The 17,546-nt window shown below is 38.5% G+C and overlaps 1 protein-coding gene across 1 annotated transcript; it reads left to right on the top strand.

The window, feature by feature from the left end:
* Window positions 1-2,275: 2,275 nt before the first annotated feature.
* Window positions 2,276-15,905, top strand: anxa11b (annexin A11b). Its single transcript, XM_033611573.2, has 15 exons — window positions 2,276-2,512; window positions 7,318-7,705; window positions 7,833-7,870; window positions 8,055-8,189; window positions 8,282-8,369; window positions 8,458-8,552; window positions 8,708-8,821; window positions 9,041-9,131; window positions 10,771-10,850; window positions 10,998-11,054; window positions 11,165-11,258; window positions 11,431-11,526; window positions 13,525-13,583; window positions 13,728-13,850; window positions 13,954-15,905. Exons 2-15 carry the CDS (start codon window positions 7,327-7,329, stop codon window positions 14,011-14,013), a joined length of 1,509 nt encoding a protein of 502 aa, XP_033467464.1. The 5' UTR covers window positions 2,276-2,512; window positions 7,318-7,326; the 3' UTR covers window positions 14,014-15,905.
* Window positions 15,906-17,546: the final 1,641 nt, after the last annotated feature.

The following is a 17,546-nucleotide window of genomic DNA, read 5'->3' as shown; positions in this document are numbered from 1 at the left end:
GCCAGAGGGAAGCGAGGAGCAGCGGCTCCAGCCAGGACTGTGCGCTGCGTCACAGCGGATAGGAGGTCCAACATGAGTTTGCATCTTTCTGCTTAACTTTAGCTACAGTAGGTATATATGAGAGGGGCACTGACTGTACAGAGGGCCTACTGTGATCTAAAATTATGTGTTATAAAGGAAGGGGGGGGGGGGGGGGTCATTTATAGACCTGGTTTATCAGACCCATATAGGTTTTTTAAAAAGTCATTTCAGCTTAAGAAAGCACTGGATTTCATAAAATGTTTACAAAAAAAAACTTTTTCTTTGTACTATTTGTTGTTTTTGACTTTTTGTTTTGTTTAATTTGTAATGTTTCTAAACTTTCTTGTACAAAAACAATATATAGGTCAGCCTTTTCTCACAGTTATACAGATGACTGATGTACAGCATAATGATTTTAAAGAAAGCTATGAAGGGATTTATGTTTGTTTTGATTGCAGTAACACAGTTTAATGAAAGGTAAAATTAGGAATAAATTGACGTTTCCCTCATTAGATTTAAGATTCACCATACGCTATACAAATTAAATTAAAAGAAAGAAAAAGCTAAAATAAAAAAGAGTTTTGAAAATTCCACACTTTATGTTGCCCGGGTCGACTGACATGAAACCATCCAGGTGTTTCTGAGGATGTCCACACTGACCATCAGTTATTTTTAATGTAAGCTTACTACACTAAGGGCCCATAGGCTGCAGCCTGGCATGCACGTCCTGACCACAAGCAGTCTGCTGCCATCTAGTGTTTGTTGTAGATACTGAGTGTTTGGCATAAAACAAATGTTGGGAATGGCTGCATGTTAAACATTTGAAAATATGTTAATGCCATCAGCCCTATGACTATTTAAAAAATGATGGTATTTATTGCCATTTAAGTTTTCAGGCACTTTCAAGACATAGACAAGGCATTTGATTTATTATAAGTAATCTAAATGATTTATGCAGAAAATACATGGCATTTTAAGAAAGTAATTTATTTTCTAAATATGAAATCATTATTTTTCAGAGATAGGCTACAAACTAAGTATATTAAGATACTAAGTCATTATTCGAAGACAAGTCATTATCTTGAGATACATTTTTTTTAAGATACTAGCTCATAGACTGAGATACTAAGTCATTATTTTTGAGATATTAAGTCATTTTCATATCCTAACTCATCACTTTGCGATACTAACTCATTATTTCTTACTGTAACAAGAAACTTTCCAAAATAATAAGTTAAAGAAAACCATGACAATGACAAATTGTCTTAAAGTATCTCAAAAATAATGGGTCATTATTTTCAGAAAGTTTTGTTCTTTTCTTTTTTGAATTACCCAACATTCTTTTCGAATATTAACCTATTATTTCAAGATACTAAGTAATTATTTTCAGATCCTAACTCGTATGCTGAGATATTTATTCATTATTTTGAGATATGTCTTTTTCATATACTAATTCATTATTTTAAAATACTAAGTTATTATTTTTGCGAAACTGAGTCAATATTTCTCATCATAACAAGAAACTTTCCAAAATTATGAGTTATCTTAAAAGAATGACTTAGTATCTCAAATTATGAAAAACTTTCTTAAAATAATGAAAAACTTGCTCAAAACAATGACTAACTTATAATAATGACTAAGTTTCACTCTTTAAAAAAACTGTCATTCTTTTCAGGTACTAAGTGATTATTTTAGAGGTATGAAGTAATTTACATATACTAACTCGTAATTTTAAAATACTAAGTTGTTATTTTTGCAATAAGTCTTCATTTCTCATCGGAATGAGAAACTTTCCAAAATGATCAGTTATCTTAAAAGAACAACTTAGTATCTCAAAATCATGACAAACGTTTGTAAAGTATCTCAAAATAATGAGGAAAAACACTCACACGATTTTAGGATATAGATTTATTCATTGGATCACCAGTCATTCTTCTCAGATACTAACCCTTTATTTGAAGATACTAAGTTTTTTCTTTTTTCTTGAGAAACTTAAGTCACTTTGAGAAAGTTTCTCATTATTTTCAGATAAGAAATCATTATTTTTAAGATACTAACTCATTATTTTGTGATACTAAGTCATTATTTCGAGAAAGTTTCTCATTATGACTTTTAGAGGATTTTTTTCCCCCCAAATGACATTGGCACAAATGGGCTTCCATACAGAGGCTGTAAGGAAGCAGAATCAAGTTTCACAAAACATTTTTGTTTAACAAATCCTTATCCACAATGCCTTGCCCTGTGTTGTCACCATGGAAACAAATCTAATCACATCCTGACAAGTATTGCAGTGTGGTGTGTGGTGAAAATAACAGGTTAGAGGCGGCTGAGTCAACATCAGGCTTTATCCCTCTGACTGGGGCCAATAACGGAGCAAAGGTTATTACTGCAGCAGGACGGAAACAATGCTGAGGACCCACCCACCTCTGAGGCTGCTCTCTCTGCTGCTCTCTGCTACGCTCTTCCTGGATCTCAAGTCCGCAGCTGATAAGTAAGTAGCTTTAAATATTCTGTTTAGCGCTGTAAATATCACCGAATACCGCCAAATATCAGTTTGAGGCGACAACGCAGTTTGGACGAAGTAACAGTTGAGCGGTTTCTGCTAGCTTAGTGAGGAATGTAGGAGATTAGCCTCGCCCAATTAAACAGACACAGTGTGTCCGTGTGGAGCTGCTCAACAGCAACAAACGATACTTTCTTCATTGTTAAAGTCCTAAAATGGCGCACTGGTGCTTTTAACTGTCTCCAGCTAACGTGATAAACGGCTATCCACAGTTTGTGTTAGCTAAGGATGCTAAATGTGAAACAGTAACTTCGTCTGGAAGCATTATGCAACGTTAACGGACCGCAGGGTGGATGGTACAAACTCTAGGACATCGTGACCATCGTGACAGTGGGGTGGGACATCTAGCTTAATAAGGGCGTTATACTCATATTACACCTTATTATTGCATCTTATTATTGTCGACAAATATAATTAGTGTACTTTAAAATGCTGGTTAGCAAGTTATGAAAACAGGCCGGTGATTCTCTGTCAGATTTGGGCTTTTGCTGCTTTCAAGTGCTCTACGTAAAAAGCAGGAAGTGTAAACATATATTTTTTAGGACTTTGTTTTTATTTAACTCATATTGAAGAACATACAAGCACTTGTAGTAAATACATAAAATACAATAAAATGTACACAATCAGAACGGATAAAGAAAATAAATTAAAACATGTTAGATTTATATTAAAAAATATAAATAACAGTAATTTCTTGGTCACATGACATATGATTCGTTTTAAACAAAAAGCACAAAGCGAAACAAGACTTAAAATATGATGCATTAGTAAATTAAAATGATTTAAAAACAAGATACATCCAAAAAGATCATAACTAACGTTAAAACAGCGACTCACTTATCTAAAAAAAAAAAAAAAAAAGAAGACCAACTTTGTTATAGTATTGACTTTATATCTCAAAATAACGACATGATACTAAGTCATTATTTGAGAAAGTTTCATATTATTTTTAGATATAAAATCATTGTTTTCAGATTGGCTACTGAGTATTTTAAAAGTCATTATGTTGAGATGCATCATTATTTCATGATACTAACTCATATGCTGAGATACTAAGTCATTATTATGAGATACAAACTCATCATTTATGCAATTATTTTCTCATTATAATGAGAGCGTTTCCAAAATAATGAGCAGCCTTAAAAGAATGACTTAGTCTCTCAAAATATTGAAAAACTTTCTCAAAACAATGACTTAGTTATCTTATAATAATGACTTAGTATCTTGAAATAATAAGTCATTATTTGAAACAAAAAACAAAAAGCAGAGCAAGACTTTGAACAATATGATGCATTAATAAAATAAGATAATAAAAAAAACAAGATACATCCCAAAAGATCTTTCTTACTATTGCACTTTTTTAAGTGATAAGAAAAATAATTCAGAATAATTAAAAAAAAAACAAACGAAGGAGGGCTTATTGTTCTTCCATTTTGTACCATGTAGGCTATATGATATTCACCTATAAGAATGATCATATCAGTCACATCAGAAACAGATGAGTTTAAATTCACCATGTTATTATTATTAATAATAATAATAATAATAATGATAATTTCTAAAGCACTTCACAAAACAGTGTTACAAAGTGCTTTACGTGTCATTATTAAAACAGACAAGACATGGAAACAACTTTTTAAAGAATTGATAAAACACTTTAGTGTATAAAAACTGAGGAAATGAAAGACAGTCTAAATCAGGGGTGTCCAGAGGTCAGAACTGGCCCACCAAAGGGTCTAATCCACTGGATGACCTTGCACACCTAATAGTGATGCACTTGTAAAGGCTAGGGGCTGCCAGGTTTCAGGAGCAAGTTAAACATTGAATAGCATTCTTCATGTAACATGCTGGGGGAGTTGGAGATGTCTGTTATTTGTAGGATACTAGATAATGGCTTTACTGCCGAGTCAAATTCCCTGTAGGTGCAAAAGTACTTGGCAATAAAACAGAGTTGGAATGTCATTTATTTTAAGTGATATTATTTTACCCAAATCTTCTGGAAGTAGCATGAGAAAAACATGTTTTGTGTGTCACATTATAAAAGGTACAAGGGTCCACTTTAAAGTGAGTGTAAATATGCACATACTGGCACTAAAAGGGTCATGATGTGGAAACTTTATGAACAGCATGATACTAGCAATCTGTTGGTTACTGATTTGCTGTAGAAATCGATGTCCGCAACTTTATTTACAGCCCTTTACAGGGTAAAAAAGAAATAGCAATGCAACAAACAAAACTGTTCGACATTGTTAACTGCTGGAATGATTGTTATGTCAAGTATGAACGACTCTACTGATTCCACTCGTATCTATTTCATCCTTGAGTCGTAAATGTGAGTGGAAATACTGGTACTTAAGACTCACCACTGCCTTCAAGGGTCCAAAGGAGAGGGCTGGAAAGCAACAGGGAAATGTAAACAATCAAACACCCTTCCTGAGGTCACGGCTGACACAGTGTGTTTGCGTCTGCTTAAAGAATTCAGTGGTGCATCTTTGAATAAAAAATGAGAAAATCTAAACTAAACTCTGTAGGTCTTTGTTAGCCTAAATAAAACTCTAAATTATTGTGTTTGCGGAGCCAAACAGTGGAGTATCTGTAACTTAAGTTGCCTTTACACTGTAAGGGAAAACTGATCCTGCACAGGCTGTAGGTCACTGTGTTGTCAAAAAACAAACGTTGTTTACTCCCAGCTTTTTGTGTGCATGTAACCCAGGTGTGTTTACAGTCTGCTAGATTATCATTCATTACGGCTGACAGACCTGCAGCTGTAATTAGTGTTTTGCTTCATTATGGGATGACACAGAGACACTCAGACAATTGCGCAATTCCAACAACAGCCTGTCAAATGGACCCCTAATGTGAAACTGAAAAGATTCAGGCGCCATTGCTGGTTTGAATTGTGCAGTGGTGGTAGAGAAAGGGGAAGGAAAACTTTCTGTTGTCGTAATAGAAATGTGGTGTGATCTGCAAGAGACTCAAGTGAGGTCGTTGTCTTAAGTTGCAGCTCATTCATTATACAGAAGTTGTGGTTGGAATGTTGAGCATTTTATTATGATGACACCAAAAGGGTGCAGGCCAGGGTCGAAGGGGTGGATATCTGTTTGTGTTATTTTTGGAAAACTTGGAGTTGAAAAGGAAGAAGAGTTGTTAATGATGCATTAGCTGATGCTAGATAGTTCTCAGTTCGGTGTTTTGATGTTGGCCTTTTTCACTAAATGGTTGGGTAACTACTCTAGGAACTAAACTGGAGACTTGATGTCCCCTTTACATGTTCCTGTTTGTGTCACTTTATCAGAATAACAATGGAGACTGAGCAAATTGGGGCTGGGCGATATAACGATTATGCACGGTATATCAATGTATTTTCAAGTAAAATAAAAATTTAGACAACACTGTATCGATATAGGGTCAAGTTGCGTTACACTAAGAGAGACGTAGAGCTGCTCCTCTGTTTAATCTGTCTGTTAATTAGTCTACAGTGACATCAGTCTGTATGTTGCACAAGCTACGCTAAATCAGTCTTTGAGATGAATGAAGTTACCTCACATGCACAATACCGTGGGCCTTTTCCACTGACACTTTTGGCCGCCCCGAGTCAAGCCACACTGCGCCGATTAGTGTTTCCATCATCAGTTAAGACGCGCTGTTGCACGTCGAGCTGTGCCAGAGATGGACCTTCTCCAGAGTAGGTCCAAAAGCCAGGCGGGTAATGGTGAAGTCTTGCTGACCGCAGCCAACTCCTGACGACCCCGCTTGTGTTAGGAGACCCTGTTCAGCTCTGTCTGCAGGAGACCAGAGAGTTTAAAAGCCTCTGTGTGTTCATCTCTCAGTACTTTTGTAGCTTCTAATTGAATCTCTGTGGTTTGGAGTTTAGTTTCTCTCCTGCATCCTGTTTTTACTTTAGATATCTGTTTCATTTTACTGTTACATGTTTGCTATCAGCCACATTAGAGGTTATGTGAAGTTGCTGCTCGAAAACTCAACAATTCCTTATTTTGCTGCTTCACAATAAAAGTTTTTACACTATACAATAATGGGGGACTTTTGTTGTGAAGAACCTATAGGAAATGAAATGTGTTTATCACTATGTATGAGCCATTCAGTCTGAAAATATAGAGGTATGAAAATTTGTCCATATCGCCCAGCCCTAGAACAAATTACAGGAGGAACTAAAGTTTAACCTAAATTTCTCTGTGCTTCTTTTAAAAGGTTAGGGTCAAAAAGAACAACATATCCTCATACAACATATTGTATAATACCTTACAAAAACGCACATACATTGGTTCATACGATATCTAACGAATTAGCACCCCATGAATGACGTTGTCATGCTACGTAGTTAATTTCAAGTTATGTACTTGATGTTGCATACCAAACATAAAGTTACGTAGGTTAGGTTTATAAAAAGAAAAATTGTGACGATGTACCTTAAAAATAACTCAAAGATCACTTGACTTCACACGGGACACAAACACCAATCTCTTCAGGGAAAGTCCTGTGCATGTTTGAACCATCCACCTCCCTAATCTGCCTCTTAACGCAAATTTTCACTTTTTATACTACTTCCTTCTTTACTTCTGTCAGCGCATTGGTCATGTGATTACAGCCTTCCCAATGACAAGGGTACTTTTCGTAGGTATACATACCAACAGTGTATGAGAACAGCCTGAAAAGAGCCATATAATGGCCTTCAAATATCACTGTAACAAGCCACAACTTTATGTCTCCCCCAGGTTCTAAAGATGAGCTACCCAGGATACCCTCCTCAGTCCGGTGGATACCCACCACAGGCAGGAGGTTATCCACCTCAACAAGGGGGCTATCCACCTCAACAAGGGGGGTATCCACCCCAAGCAGGCGGCTACCCACCCCAAGCAGGCGGCTACCCTCCCCAAGCAGGCGGCTACCCTCCTGCAGCAGGTGGCTACCCCCCACAGGCAGGCGGCTACCCACCCCAAGCTGGCGGCTACCCTCCCACAGCAGGCGGTTACCCTCCAGCAGCAGGAGGCTACCCTCCCCAGGCAGGTGGCTACCCTGCACCAGCTGGAGGCTTCCCTCCTCAGGCAGGAGGATACCCAGCACAGTCTGGCGCAGGAGGCTATCCCTCCATGCCTCCAGGAGGTGAGTGATGAAGATTAACATTTACATAATATATTTCTCCCCACAAATATATGTATATATGCAGCCAGTGGAATCTGTTCTTTAAATGAATTTTGTTTTGAGTGCTATGTCAATGTTTTCTCTGCAGGTGGAGGCTGGGGTGCAGCACCAGGCGGCCAAGGAGCGGTACATGAATTCTTATCTCTCTTGTCACCTCTGCAAGGCCACATCACTAATAACATATGGACTAACTTTAGCTAAATCCCCTGTTTGCTCAAAGCCCCTTATCTCCTACTTAAACCTTAGGAATTTGCTCTATATGAAGTTTGTCACCATGGACTTAGCACTTACAGCTGTCCTCTGTTTGCAGCCAGGAGGGGCTCAGCAAGGATACCCAGGGGGCCCCGCTCCAGGCCAGCCCATGCCAAGTTACCCCGCGACTAGTCCCCAGATGCCTGCGTATGGAGGCGGAGTTCCATCCAACCCTCAGGCACCTGCCATTTCTGTAAGATGTGTTTGTCTTCATGCTAGAACTTCTCTCAAACTATGTTCCAATGTATTTTATCTTCTAACATTTTTGACTTTATTTATTTACAGAAAGGATACAGGGGCTCTATAAAAGACTTTCCAGGGGCCGATCCACTCAGGGACGTTGAGGTCCTTCGAAAAGCTATGAAGGGTTTTGGTCAGTAAATGGTGCTCATTTGAACATTTGATTAGCACTGTATTTGCTCCGTCCCTTTTACACATAAACTGAAAAATATCTCCAAAAGGCACTGATGAAAACGCCATTATTGAGCTCCTGGGAAGTCGTACCAACAAGCAGAGAGTCCCAATGGTAGCAGCCTATAAAACAACTTATGGGAAGGTATATTTTTTTATTTTTGTTGCAGAGTTTTTGTTTACTCTACAGTTAAAATTCAGTCTGTAATCTGCTCTTTATCACTGACCCTGTCTGGCAGCTACAGTATATTTAGCCCGACCTTGCTCTCATGTTTTTTCCCTTTGTGTTTTTCCTCTTAGGATTTAATCCACGATCTGAAGTCTGAGCTCACTGGAAACTTTGAGAAGCTGGCTCTTGCCATGCTGAAGAGCCCTGCGTACTTCGATGCATCTGAACTCAGAGAGGCTATAAAGGTTGGAAACTCAAGTCAGTTCAGTTTTGGTTTTGTAGGCCAAACCGCATTGTGTGACTCATCATGTAATGGGAAATAAGAGAAAAAATAATCTTCTAAATGCAAGTGAAAACCAGACAAGCTTGAGTCGTGGCTGACAACATCTTACTGTTCACCATTTTGACTCCATGGAGCAGGTGTGTCATTAAATGTCTTGCTGAGGTTTTCTTTATTTTCGCAGGGTGCAGGAACTGATGAAGCTTGTCTGATTGAGGTTCTTTCATCACGCTCCAATGCAGAAATCAATGAAATCACCAGAGTCTACAAAGCTGGTGAGTCCTGAGCATGATGTTTTTTTGCCCACAGTTTTATTCATTACATTTTTTAGGGCACACGTAAATCAGTCCAGTGTCAATGTCCATTTCCAGACCAGTATATACACACAAGTAAAACCACTGTTCATGGAGACGGAGAGATAGTAATAGTGATAATAAAAATTACGGAAAAATAACCAAATTAAATAGATATTATAATAATAGTAATAATAATAATAATAACACTATAGAAATAAAATAAATAAATAATATGAAAATAAAATAAAATAGAGAGATGGTAATAGTGATAATGAAAATTAAGGGAAAAAGACCAAATTAAATAGATACATTTATAATACTAATAGTAATTATATAGAAATAAAACTTAATAAACAAATATAAAAATGAAATAAAGAGATAGTAACAGTGATATAAGAAATTAAGGAAAAATACCAAATTAAATAGATAAATTAATAATAATAATAATAATAATAATAATAATAATAATAATATAGAGATAAAATTAAATAAATAAAAAAAATGAAATAAAATGGAGAGATGATATAATGCTATGATGTTTTAAACTGTATATTTTTAATAACATTTTAGATTGACATGTAAAAGCCCAACTAGGGACAAGAGTTGAAAATCAGCAATAGCTATAAACTCTGCAACACATCAGTCCTATACTCAGTATTGGAACTATGTTAAATTGCATCGTCCCTATCACAAGATAAAAAAATAAAAAAATAAAAAAAAGAAATAAAATAAAATAACATAGAATAAAATAAAAGTAATAGTGATACAATTAAAAAAATAATAAATTTTAAAAAATATACAGAAAAAACTGACAATACCACACATGTTCTTAAAGGAAAAGTAAGTTGGTAAATGTAAACCCTGACTTAAGAGTTCATTAAAAAAAGACAACACAACAACAAACGCAAGTATGTCTCACATAATCAGAGGCCTGTCAACACCTTGACCTCTGACAAGTCAGATTACTGAAGAAAAAAGTTAGCCAGAGTTTCAGCCATTCATGTATCTGATGATGTCACTTGTAATTAACACCCCCACCTCTTTTACATGAACGCGCTCATGTCTGGACAGGAAAACCAAGGGTTTACTGAACTGGTTGATAACCAGCTTTGTAGTACTGGTTATGTTAGGGTTAGTCAAACCAGATAACGAAAGGATACCCTGGGTAAGTTGAACTGGCTTCATTGTACAGGCCTCTGGTCACTCATTAGAGACTACATTTAAATATTTATTTTTTATTTTATCTTTATTTAAGTTTAAGTCAACTGAGAACCAGAGTAAAACAATATATTTGTAATGTAGAATCTGACCACATAAATAGTAAGTGTAGTCGACAGCCTGTATTTGAAGAGTTTAAGATATATTCACAATGCAGTATGGGCTCTTGTTTCATAAAATCAAATTACTGATGAAGTAGTGTGAGTCTTTCTAGTGTTAGAATTCAAACACCTGTAAATCAGTATGAAAGTTACAGCAAAAAAATGTTTTGATTTTACGTAGGGCAACAACTCTTGTTTGTACTTGGAAGATGGATGCTGAAAAAGCAGTGTCTAAACAAAATGCAAATATAATGCAAATGAATGTATTTTCCTAAAAAAAAAGCCACTCCCTTCTTCAGAGTACGGGAAGAGCCTGGAGGACGCCATCAGCAGTGACACCTCCGGTCACTTCCGCAGACTGCTCGTCTCCCTCTGTCAGGTAGGTGCTGCACGTACTACACCTGACTCACAATGAGCTCTCTCAAAATAGACTTAAGCTCATGTCAGCTTCAAGTGTTGACTCTGACAACGCACTCCGCCCTCGTAATGTGTTTCTAATGAGCACGACATATCTTACTCTATCTAGGGAAACCGTGACGAAAGAGAGACTGTTGACATCTCACTGGCCAAACAGGACGCTCAGGTACCGGTTTGAAGTTGGCTCGCGGTTGTAACATTCTTGGAAAATAATTAGCAAGCCTGATCATGTTCCTCTTTTTAATTTCTGTGTGTGTGTGTCTGTGTGGGCAACAGAAACTGTACGCTGCCGGGGAGAATAAAGTAGGAACTGATGAGTCCCAGTTTAACGCCATCCTGTGCGCTCGCAGCAAGCCTCACCTCCGGGCAGGTGTGTAATATCAACATGAACTTTCACAAGATTACTTCTCTTCCTCCCTCACTGTATGACTTCTGCTTTTCCAGGGTCATAACCTCACATGTTGGCCTTTTAATGCACTTTTGCACATATTGTCAAATATTATGACTGTAACCGTCTCGTCTGTGATTCCTGTCTTTAATAGTCTTCCAGGAGTACCAGCAAATGTGTGGGAGAGACATCGAGAAGAGCATCTGCAGGGAAATGTCTGGCAATGTGGAGTCTGGCATGGTGGCTGTGGGTACGTTCTTTGGGTCTCTTTGCCAAACCTCAACCAAACTGAAGTGGCTTTCCAAAAACATGTTGAAGCTTTAAATATACATGGAAGACATTTGTCAAGATGTTTGTTTGGAAGGGCTAAAAATATCTTGCTCTTCGACCTTAATACCTTTTTGAAACTTGATGGTTGATCAAAAGCAAATGATGGATTGAAAACTCTCTAAGTAAGTCATTTTAAAAATAGAAAATGTGTACGACAGCCACATCAGAATACAGTTATTAACAGACAGTCATTTTAGGAGTATTATAAACGCACTGAGTCAGATTTCAGTTTATCATGTTGCCATAGTGCCAACAAATTTTTTGTAGATGTGCAACCAGTAGATTTGGTTGCAGTTGCGCAATGCACTTACGTTATTACAAATACAGGCCACACCTAAAATAATTTGACACCCAATTACAGCAAACATAAATGCTAAGGTGACTTAGGCCTCGATCACACAGACAGTGTTCTGCAGGTTGTACAACGCAAGGTACAATGCACTGCCTTTTTTTTAATTGAATGCCACTAGTAAAAAAAAACAAACAAGGCTTTCTGCACCTTTTTATTGTTGCAAGGCAACCACCCCATCACGTCCTTATACTAACCTTCTCGTGTAATCAATCTACTCTTTTGTTTTTTTAATTTCTCGGTAATTAGTATCTAGTTCCTAAAATGTTTCAGGCAGAGGGTACTTGCTGTAGCTCTGGTTGAGGGTGAGAGGCTGACAGTAAATAGTTTGTTGGGCACAGGGAAACAGAGATCTGTGTGGGTACATGAGACCCTTAAAAAGAGGGTGGATCATGGGGAGAACCACCAGTTGGTCCAGGAGCTTCGTCTCCATGATGGCTGTTTCCAGGCATATTTTAGGATGACTCAGGGGCAGTTTGACAACCTGCTGTCTATCGTTGGGCCGTATAGCTCTGGGTATCCAGCAACCACTACCACCAGTTTCTCCTCCATTGTTTACCAACTGTAAAGTTGTTGTCGTGACGATCACAGAAGGCCAGCCTCTCACAGCATCCGATTGGACAATAGGAAAAAATGGGGGGATGTGGAGCGCTTTTTCGCTCTGAGTTGAAGTTTTTTAAACTCAAGGAGTTCAGATCGCTTCAACAAAAACACCAGGCGCCTAGAGTGCAGAAACATGAGGCACATAGCAACGCAAAAACTGCGAGCAAAAAGCTTCATTCTCATTAAAATGATTACAAAACACCGCCTCCATCTGCTGAAACGCTTTCTGTGTGATCAGGGCTGTAGAGTGACTTTATAAGTGTGCTGTTTGCAGGTCTGTAGTATGACTGTTACACCATACTGACCAGTCTTTGTACAGAGTGTTTTGTTTTATTACCTTTATTTACTGCTGTATTGCCAGTTGTATGTCTATATCTCTTTGGTTCAAATACAGTGGAAACTGCTTATAGTGATCATGTTAACAGTGATGAACTGTTTATATGGATCAAAAAGGGACAGAATCGTTCCTATAAAAATGCTTTTTAATAATTCCCTTATTGTAACCAACTAGTCAGCTAACAGAGTTCACTGTGGATCTTTGCATACATGACAACATAGGGACAACTACACAGGTTGATTTTAGCGCTGGTCATCGTGTACTATATTGCTGTCATTGTTCATTTTAGTCATGTGACTGCAGTTGGTTCAGATCGAGGTCGGAACACATTCTCACCACAAACGAACCGCACCAGAGTTCATTTGTAAGCGGACCGAGACCACCTCTTCAAGAAGGTCTTGGTCCGGTTGTTTTGGTGCACACCCGAGTGTGATTGCTGTGTTCACACCTGCCCAAACGAACCGCACTTAGGGGGCGAAATGAACTTGAGTTTGATTGAACCGAACCAAACGGGGCAGGTGTGAAAGCAGTTAGAGTACCTTTTGAGAAGTTACATCTGTTACAGATATCAAACAGACACATTGTGGTAATCTTTACTGTAAAATAATCTCTAATACTCTTTTTTCTAGTGAAATGCATCAAGAACACTCCCGCCTACTTTGCAGAGCGGCTCCACAAGGCCATGAAGGTACACCGATCATCTATCCAACACATTTTAATCTAATTATCACAAACCAACTGTTTCCTGCCCTGATGGTGTCAGGTGGGGAGGCAGAGGAGAAGATTTCACTGCCGCAGTCAGTCAAAGTGTCATGTTGTGATGTGTTGACAGGGAGCAGGGACCAAGGACACCACCCTAATCCGCATCATGGTGTCCCGCTCTGAGATAGACATGTTGGACATCAGACAGGCGTATCTGCAGAGTTACGGAAAATCACTGTACACTGACATCTCGGTAAGTCCCTCTAACCACGTTAACATGACAGCCACTATTTCAGTTGTCCTGTTTTTATGTAAGACATTCAAAACTGACTTTGACTTTGCTTCGTTGTCGTCAGGGTGACACCTCTGGTGATTACAAGAAGCTGCTGCTCAAGCTGTGTGGAGGTAGCGACTAAAGGAAAGGAAGACGAGTCTTCGTAAGGACAAACCATATGTCCACACTGAATTGATGTTATAGGACCGTATATCACATCTGATGCATGCAGTAAAAGTTTTCCTATGACACCAGTCAATCACTATTACTTTTGTATTCTTTGCAGTGACACGATAGATATTTTTGCCACTGTATTGTAGATGATGCCAAATAGTAAATATATATTAGTATGAAGGTTTTTTTAAAAACAGTACATGTCACTAATGGGTAAAAGATGGAGTCCTAAAGCAAAAAGTGGGTGCTGAAAATCTCATACTTGATTAAGAAATTAAATATATAACTAAACTAACTTTATTATAGAATTTAAAGCCTCTAAAATGCAAGTAGCATGAACGATTATTTGGAGGAGCGGTAGAGTTTAAGAAAAACTAAACAGAACAAGGTGAGTGTCTCATTTATCTAACATACAAAGTATACAAGGAAATATTTAGCACATTATACATGCATTATATCTGTGTTACTGAGGTAAAGTCCACCTCACCGCCAAGCAATTCAACTGTGTACATGTGAATATATACAGTGTCGTGTGAGACTATTATGCAAGTTTTCGCAAATTGTCTATGACTGAATCTCTCAGAGAATACATATGAGCATTTAGTGGGTGTTAAACAGGCCACAGTTAAGTTCCAGGTTGTTTGTGAATGTAAGAAATAATCTGCTAAAGGCGTCTCCTTTATCTTTTAAAGTGTCCATATTTACTAACCAGATTTGTACTTCTAGTCCTGCTTGCAAGTCTATGCAAATGAGCTTGTTCACTTTATATCAGCTTTATGAAACTCCTCTGTGCTGTTGTTGAAATTTAAACCATTGCAATCATAGTTCAACATTTGCAGCAACTACGTTTACACGCACAAAATATTCCAAATTTTGCCCTCTAATTAGATAAAGACAATATTTCATTCATATTTTATTTACATGACACAGTCTTGCTAACGTTTGGCTAGTTGGTTTGTGTACAACGCATCTATGACAATGCATGGGGCCAACTGCGGTAAAAACTCGCAGGAGGGCTGGAGCTTATCCCAGCTGACATTGGGCGGGAGGGGGGTACACCCTGGACAGGTCACCATATTTTCGCAGGGTTTACACATAGAGACAGACAGCCATTCACACTCACATTGACACCTACGGGCAATTTAGAGTCACCAATTAGCCTGCGTGTCTTTGGACTGTGGGAGGAAGCCGGAGAAAACCCACACTGACACGGGGAGAACATGCAAACTCCACACAGAAGGGCGTTCCCAATAATGCTCCAAAAACTGGAATAATACCAGCATATTCCATGCGTCAATCAGAAATTGCTTGGATTAACTCCTAATTCGGAATATACGAATGTCCTGTATCAAATTCAGAATATTGTCATATAATCGTGCTAAAAGTGGAATATTAGTGTGCGTGTAAACGTAGTTCATGTTGCCTTTTCTCTGAATGCTGAAAAGCCAAAGCCTAAAGACAGATTATGTTGTGCCTTTCGTCCAGGGCTGCTGTTACTGAGCTAGTCGCTGTTTCACTGTGGTTTATCCTGCAAACAATCTATAATCATACCTGCATGGCTGCAGATCTATTTCTCACACTGTTTATTTCTCAGTATTTGGTGTTTTTTTACAGTTCTTTACTGGTTTGTATGTTGTGCTGCCAGTAGAGGGCTCTTGAGTCACATGAAGTGTCATCTCATGTTCTGCCTTAGAGTTTGAACTGAATATCTGTTGCACTAACTCCTCTTCGCAGTCATTCTTGTAACATGATGACGGTTGAAATATAGTTTTCTAACATTTCACCATGTGATAGTCCCGGTCTTTTGAAATGTACAAACAGCCACTTTTAATTTCAATAATAAAAAACATTTTGGCATATCTGGATTGTCTTTGTGAAATGGGATCGTGTGTTTTGCATGAAACATTGTTGGATGTTCTGCTCTCAGCCGGCGCACAATGAGCGGATTTGCATTTCAAAGCCAGCCTCATTTTCACCACCTTGGTCTGTATTACAGCGAGTGAGCCAACCCCCCCACTCCAACACACTCCTGTCCTCAGAGCATCTCAAGCTGCACGTTTTTGCTAAAAGGTGCGAGTAATGTGGCTTATGTAAGTGAAGTCTGTGCGTGTGCTTTGCTGTAAAATCTAAGAGAGGGAGAACATGTCCAGGTTTGCTTTGCTGCTCCAGTGATAGGGCACAGAGAGCTTTTCTCAAGGCTATAAATAGTGTCCATATTGGAGACACGGATGTCCTAAAGTCTTCTCTCTGTTGTGCTCACTGGCCTCAAAGTGCGGCCTCAGAGGAGCTGTGATGGGGAGACAAATGCCTTCACAGAGCTTCTTTTCTCCCACACCTTCGCCACTTCACTACTTCTCATGCGCGCTCAAAGTGAAAAGCCCCCACCAGCCAGGGGGACAAAGAGGGATGAATATTTGATGTTGGTATTTGTGTACTTTTCTCTCTAGTCGAGACTGTTTGCCGTGATACCTCCCGAAATATATAGGTCAAAAGGAAATCAGTGGGGCCTCCCATTTGGCTTGCTTTTACTTTTAGAGACAAAACAGAGCACTTCCCTGATCCTGATTTCTAGAAAAAGTGCTTTAATTATTTACATGTGGACTTGGTAGCAGGATGCTGCACCCTTTCTGGGGCTTGAAACACACAGATGCAAGGGATGCACTGACTTATTGGAGATGTCAGACACGTGCGCATGGGAGTTGTGTCATTCAGCAGCCTGTGTGTCATCAGTATGAGTGGGACATGGGAGCTGTGAAGGTCAGCCTTTGATTAGCCCTCACACTTCCCATCACACCCCTGGAGCTTCCTCTTCTCTGACAATATAAAGGATTTGGTTTTGAATTTTGAGTTACTCATCACAAGAAAATGTGACTCAAATCTCAAAAAACACGGACTGTAAGAAGTTGAAAGCTGTAGGGGAGACCTTTGACAGTTAATAACAACTGCATGAAAGATAACCAACAGGTTTCGTGACGACGCTGATTCATTTATATCAGAATTGCAGTACGCATTTGTTTGGAACTGGTGGCGCCCCCTACGGAACATATCCTGTAAGTTTTGTAGTGATCGTACAAAAAAATGTCTGACTCACAGTCTAATTTATGTGTTGCCACGCTCATTTTTTAAAATTTGTAGCACTCTAGTGTTCAGTTTGAATGAAACTTTCAGTGTATGTTCCAAATACTTATGTGGACATATCCTGCAAGTTTTGTGATGATTGGCCCAATGATTGCGAATTTAGGTCCATTTATATGCTAAGCCACACCCCTTATAAAGTTCATCAGTCAGACCTCAGTATCTTCAAAATGCAATGAGACATCAACAAGATTTTGCTAACTTTAAATTAGGTTAGTCCAATAAAGATCCACAGAGAATTTGGTACCAATAGGACCTAGGGTTTAGGAGTAGATGAAAAACTGTGTTTTTCAAAAAAAATTCTAAATGATGTGGTGGCGCCCCCTGTTGAGCAATTTCAAAATAATTTTACACATTTGGTTCAAC

This window comes from Epinephelus lanceolatus, chromosome 21 (assembly GCF_041903045.1).
Source record: "Epinephelus lanceolatus isolate andai-2023 chromosome 21, ASM4190304v1, whole genome shotgun sequence".
Taxonomy (NCBI): domain Eukaryota; kingdom Metazoa; phylum Chordata; class Actinopteri; order Perciformes; family Serranidae; genus Epinephelus; species Epinephelus lanceolatus.
This window is presented reverse-complemented; position numbering and strand designations above follow the sequence as displayed.

Coding starts and splice junctions, on each gene's coding strand:
- anxa11b (XM_033611573.2), top strand. CDS start 7,327: ATGAGCTACCCAGGATACCCTCCTCAGTCCGGTGGATACCCACCACAG. Junction 11,259..11,430: donor CAAGCCTCACCTCCGGGCAG/GTGTGTAATATC, acceptor TGTCTTTAATAG/TCTTCCAGGAGTACCAGCAA. Junction 13,851..13,953: donor CACTGTACACTGACATCTCG/GTAAGTCCCTCT, acceptor CGTTGTCGTCAG/GGTGACACCTCTGGTGATTA.